General features: G+C 52.0%; 2 protein-coding genes across 2 annotated transcripts; both read right to left on the bottom strand.

Annotated features, from left to right (window-relative positions):
- Positions 1–1,542: 1,542 nt before the first annotated feature.
- Positions 1,543–4,280, bottom strand: VOLCADRAFT_108740 (uncharacterized protein). The gene is made up of 4 exons (XM_002959716.1): positions 3,715–4,280; positions 3,287–3,382; positions 2,687–2,806; positions 1,543–2,311 (listed from the first exon to the last, which is right to left on the bottom strand). The coding sequence occupies exons 1-4, from the start codon at positions 4,075–4,077 to the stop codon at positions 2,165–2,167; spliced, it is 726 nt and encodes a 241-aa protein (XP_002959762.1). The 5' UTR covers positions 4,078–4,280; the 3' UTR covers positions 1,543–2,164.
- Positions 4,281–4,479: 199 nt separating this feature from the next.
- Positions 4,480–4,941, bottom strand: VOLCADRAFT_101280 (uncharacterized protein; the record flags this gene model as incomplete). The annotated part of the gene is made up of 3 exons (XM_002959715.1): positions 4,480–4,703; positions 4,744–4,860; positions 4,890–4,941. 3 exons carry the CDS (start codon positions 4,939–4,941, stop codon positions 4,480–4,482), a joined length of 393 nt encoding a protein of 130 aa, XP_002959761.1.
- Between the last annotated feature and the right edge of the window lie 1,049 nt (positions 4,942–5,990).

The following is a 5,990-nucleotide window of genomic DNA, read 5'->3' as shown; positions in this document are numbered from 1 at the left end:
TTGCTTCCTTGAACTGACCCCTGTACTGACCCCGCTGTACGTGTACATGGTACGGTCACTCTTCCTTATCCGCGCACACACCCCACGCACACATACGCACCGAACCAATCTTGATGCCTGCAGGAGTTACCCAGGCGGTCTCGTTGAACTTCTCAGTCACCACAAGAATTTTGTCGCAGATTTCCTTGGGAGGCTTCGGCGGGGGCTTGTGCTGCGGCTTCTCGCGGTCATGTTCCTTTCCGCCGCCGAAGACAGGTCCAGCGCTGAGCAGCAGCAGGGCCGCCAAAGCAAGCAAGGTCGTGTTGCTACCGCTGCTGCTGTGGCGAGACATGTCGATTTGTTGTTCTCGACAAGTGGGGATGTGCAGATGTCCCAATGGACAATAAGGCCTGATTATATGAAAGTGTAATGGGCCGAGTGTATTGATTGAACAAGATGATGTACTCAGAAATTTGTCAAACATCACTCTATATACTCGATCGCGTGCTGCAGGTACAACGTTATCAGCCGACCCGAGACTGTAGCTATAGCCGGTCCGAGACTAGCCGACAGCAGTAACCCAGCCGAGCCAAAGTCGGTCGGCCGAGCCAATCTTGTCGATCACAGACCGAGCTATTCACGCCTGGCAGCACTGAGGCGATCGACCGGGCTGGCCGAGCATGGAATCCCGACGTCCTCCGGGTGCCGTATACTACTGCTTCATCTCGTTCCGCCATAAAAGACGAAGTCTGCACCCGAAGATGCCCGCCTCTAATGTTTCGGTGACCTCATGCATGCGCAATATGTACCCAGATAGATATATGTGGGCACACAACGCAGGCAGGGCTACATTCCATGCGACAAGCCGACACAGCTTGTTGGCTGGAGCAATGAACTTGTACCGTCGGAACATTATCTATTCTTAATTTTCATGACAGAACCATTTTCATTCTGAATTAGGTATATTTTTCACCAACAAAAAGGCTGGTGGGTGGCTGGGCGATATTGTCGCCGAATAATACTGCTGCAGCATAGCACTTACTACGACACGTAGTGCGATCCAACCAATGACATTGGCGTATATCGAGGTCTGAATAATGACAGCAATACCAATATGGTCGCTATTACACGTAGCTTGGGCGTGATAGCGAGCTTTGAGTATCCTGCTTCTTGCTGAGAACATGTCCTGAGAGCTCGGAACCCGTCATCTATGCACCATTACCGTCGTAGGGCACACGCCTGAAGAGTATTTACAACTGCTGCCGTAAAAATCAAAGTAGATTTCAAATGGGTAGAGGATTTCTCATAGATCATCATCATTGTGGATTGAAGGGTTTATCTCATGTGGTTTTAACCTCTCCTCTAATGAGAAGCAAACTAATTCCAAACGACTGTTGCGTGTACATTGCCTTCCATCCACTGCTGGGAGCTGCACCTGAGAGACTCATACTGATGCTCTGCCCTGCTGCTCTGGCAATTACTATTCATGTGGTGGCTGGGCAGCTGCAGGCGTTTCGCCTTTCAACACTATTGCTGCGTCCGAGGTTCGCGCGGTGTAAGTTGCGTCCGTAAGCGTTGTTACACAGCCAGATAGAGGTAGCGATTTCTTCCTCAGATGGTTATTACCACTGTACGGCCGGCGTGAGCCCGCCTGACACTTATCCAAGCTCCGGTCGGCACTCACACGCACATACACACGCCCGCACCCCTTTATACCCTATGAAGCTTCATACGTGAAGCATACGCGGAGGATGTGTATCTGGATGGATTACGTGGGAGATAGAGCTGGCAGGGCGCAGTATCGGCAGAAAACATATTACCACGTACGGCAAGCAAGTAGCAACAAACGATACATACGTGCATGCGACAAGCCCTTGCATGCACATGCATTCAGTTTGCATGTTCGGCTATTGTCTGTGTGACTGGAAGTCACCGCCCCAGCACCCAAATGCAGATCGGACGATAACAGCTACATTTGTATAGATCACGCGCATCTGTTACCGTCGGCGTACATACGTCCGTGCGTGCAGGCGACAACAGAGCAGCAGGCGGGCAGCAATCCCTTCACCAGTCGGACAACGATTCTCATCAGATGGATAGCTCAAATCAGGCGTTTCCATCCGGAGTTGATAGATAAACCATGTTCTTCCAACAGTTCTTCATTCCTAATTATTAAGAGTATTTATTACTTGTCATAGCACTTGGGCTCGTCCTCAAGCACGATCTTGTATGCGTACACCTCGCCCTGCTTCAGCACCTTCACTTTCACTACGCCCTCAGCGCCCCTGTAGATGCCCGTGCCACCGGTGACGGCGTTCTCGAAATAAGCATCCTGCACGTGCAGCAGCACACGCACGAAATATCGCTGACGTCTCATGCTGTGGCGACCAGCAGGCAGCTAGGCCAGCAGTATGTATGTTATTACAGGGTGGTTAACTTCGCCAGCGGCCCCCTTTCCCGGGGCAGTCCCTGCTCTCCCCTGCTAGAGGGGCACCCTAATCCGTCACCCCATCCGACTTCAGAATGTATTCGTTGGGTTCGGCAACTCACCACCAGCATCCAACCAAATCTAGCGGATCAACGGCGCATCAACTTAGTTCCTGGTCAGCTCGCAAGTTGATATAGCAGTATGTACACGGCAGTATGTACACGGCAGTCCTGTCCTGACGGCACGTACGCGCTCATCCTTGCTTGCACCACCACCCACCTGAACATCTGTGAAGGGTCCGAGGAATGTGATGGTGCCAAAGATACCAATCTCCAGCGTGTTAACGCAGTAGCTGTACCGCAGATCAAACTGGTAGCAGAAAGCGCTAACCATTCCAATCTGCATTTGGATACGAGCAGGAGGACGTCATTTGAGAGATGATTTTATTGCCACTACTACCTACCTAGCTGCTTGGCAATATGTAACAGCCTTGGGCCATGGCTCGCTACGTACGACGGATGTAGCTATCATCACTATTAAGCTAGACAGCTAAACACCGCAAGCCACATCGATATCTAAAGCAAGCTATGTTCGTCACTTCGTTGGCATTATTATTTTGACAGCAGCTGTGTTTATGTTCCCCAGCCAGCTACGTAGCCTTCTGTATGCTCGGTCATTCATCAGCAGTACCTGCATCCCCACCCACGCATCATGCTGCTGCGGTTGCTGTTGCTGCTGCTGCTGCTGCTGCGGTTGCTGTTGCTGCTGCTGCCTACCTTTGTCTTGGGCGTGACGCATGCCCCCAGGTACAAGGGATCCCTGTAGCCAAGGCTGTAGCCGATAACACGGGACAGATCCTGCAGTGTATGCATCACGTACGTCGTCGTCAATGAGCATTGCCACGTGCAAATACTTAATTGGAGTGGCCAGGGCCATCCATGTACTATGCTTGCGTGCATTATCACGCGCACGCAGCTGCGGGCGGTGGTTGTGTGTTGCGAAGACGTCGAGCGAACCAAAGTGCACAGGAAAGGCTGCGCTGCTGAACCACCGTGGGCCCGTAGGTACACAGATGCAACCCTCACTCGCAATCTATCCAATCGTCCCAGCAGTGAAAATGGCGGCAGCCACGGAAACACATGCACGTGCGCTCGCGTGGCGGGAAAGAAAATGCAAACTACAAAGAACGCACGGAAAATGCGTGCCCTTGCTTCCTTGAACTGAACCCTGTACTGACCCCGCTGTACGTGTACATGGTACGGTCCCTCTTCCTTATCCGCGCACACACCCCACGCACACATACGCACCGAACCAATCTTGATGCCTGCAGGAGTTACCCAGGCGGTCTCGTTGAACTTCTCAGTCACCACAAGAATTTTGTCGCAGATTTCCTTGGGAGGCTTCGGCGGGGGCTTGTGCTGCGGCTTCTCGCGGTCATGTTCCTTTCCGCCGCCGAAGACAGGTCCAGCGGTGAGCAGCAGCAGGGCCGCCAAAGCAAGCAAGGTCGTGTTGCTACCGCTGCTGCTGTGGCGAGACATGTCGATTTGTTGTTCTCGACAAGTGGGGATGTGCAGATGTCCCAATGGACAATAAGGCCTGATTATATGAAAGTGTAATGGGCCGAGTGTATTGATTGAACAAGATGATGTACTCAGAAATTTGTCAAACATCACTCTATATACTCGATCGCGTGCTGCAGGTACAACGTTATCAGCCGACCCGAGACTGTAGCTATAGCCGGTCCGAGACTAGCCGACAGCAGTAACCCAGCCGAGCCAAAGTCGGTCGGCCGAGCCAATCTTGCCGATCACAGACCGAGCTATTCACGCCTGGCAGCATTGAGGCGATCGACCGGGCTGGTCGAACATGGAATGTGCAATAATGTCGCATTAATGCGGGCGTGGCGATAGTATTGAAAGGCGAGAATCCTGCCCCGCCACCGCAGAACACGGAGCAGGTACACCTTCTCGATACCAATTGCTACACCACGACTTCAGAAAAGTAATACATATAGTGCGGATGCAGTAATCGTAATATGCCAAGGATGCTACACAGATCACGTGTCGTTGATGTCATGACTGGCTGCAAATAGTCATAGTGTGGACTGTTGCGCCGCGTCCTGAGTTGGAGTGTCGCAGGGAGCCCTTGAAAAGGCACAAAGTAGCACCGGAGTAAATGCTCTGTCCATTACCGGTGTTGGCACAGCAGCGAGCGTGTGTAAGTGTCACACAGCACTGAGCCAAGAAACGCCCGGTGCACAACGTGCGGTCCACATTGTTGTTGGCTGCGGCAGCGCCTGCATGTCCACCCATGCCGAGCAGTGCATCAGCACCGACCTGTTGCATGGGCAGCAACCGTGCCCGTGGCAGTATGTAGCCATCCCTGCAGCAGTAGCCGTGTCGACACCCACGGCCATGCGCCCACATCATTCACTGCGCCCACAGTGACCACACCTGCAGCCGCACCCATGTGGCGTACGTACGAGCACGTGCACATGCGTGTCTCTCCAAGCCAGGAAACTGATAGCGAGGCATCTGTTTCCTGCCGTACAGCACATCTTACATTTGTAGTCCCTAAAGGCAAAGGCGATATGGCGATCAAATAAGTACAGCTGTTGCAGTAATGACACAGGAACATTACACAAAATGGTGCATCAGACTCCATCAGACAGAAGCTAAGCGTACCCCCATTTCATGCGCTTCAAGCAGGCACTCGCATGGACATACATACGCCCCGTACGGTATCTGCTAGTACGTACCCAACCTCTAGCTATCTTGTGGCGAGGACAACCAAAAGCCCCAAACCCCAGAACAGATCACCCGGTCTCTGAAACGGATATTATATATCCTGCGGATTGTGCGGCGACAGTGCAGCCATCAGGAGCTGACGATGAAGCTCAACTCCAACAATGTGAAAACCAAGCGCGATAATTTCGAGGTTGTATTCCTCATACGGAGGGGGCCTAACGCGTGAGTGATGGCTGCTTGTGCGCGCGCAAGCATCCGTACAGATTAGGTGACCGCCCGGGGCGGGTGTAGTCCTCAACAGTTTTCAGTACTCAATGCCCCCGCACCGCACACAAACACAGGAGTGATCGCTCGAACATTGTTATAAACGAAACCGATGTCTGCAACGTGAGTCCTTCTTCACACGCATTAGCCAAGTGTGCCATATCAATGGGGCCCGCCGCCGTTGACATTGCCAGGATTGGCAAGTAAGCTTGCCGCGCAAGATATAACAGTAGTTGCATGCAAGACGATTACTAAGCTATCAGTTAGCGCAAGCGAACACCAGCAGCAGACGACAGGAGACGCAAAACATGTGCTAGAAACGGAAGCAAGACGATAAGCTTGATCAAACAATGATAAGGAATATAACAATTTGGCAGCCGTAAATAGAAGGAGAAATGAGACGAAGATGCTTCAAACTTAGCATCACTGCCGCGCACGCATACTGCAAGTAAAAGCATACGAATGTGTAGTAAGCAGGAAAAAGAAGATATATAAATTACCTTTCTATGCGCTTGCTGGCAAACCTGCACTCAAACCTGCACTCAAGAATTTACTGCCTCGTCCTTCCACAA

The sequence above is a fragment of the Volvox carteri genome (genome assembly GCF_000143455.1).
Source record: "Volvox carteri f. nagariensis unplaced genomic scaffold VOLCAscaffold_609, whole genome shotgun sequence".
NCBI classification, from domain to species: Eukaryota; Viridiplantae; Chlorophyta; class Chlorophyceae; order Chlamydomonadales; family Volvocaceae; genus Volvox; species Volvox carteri.
Note: the sequence above shows the minus strand (reverse complement) of the source record. Positions and strands in the feature narration are given on the sequence as shown.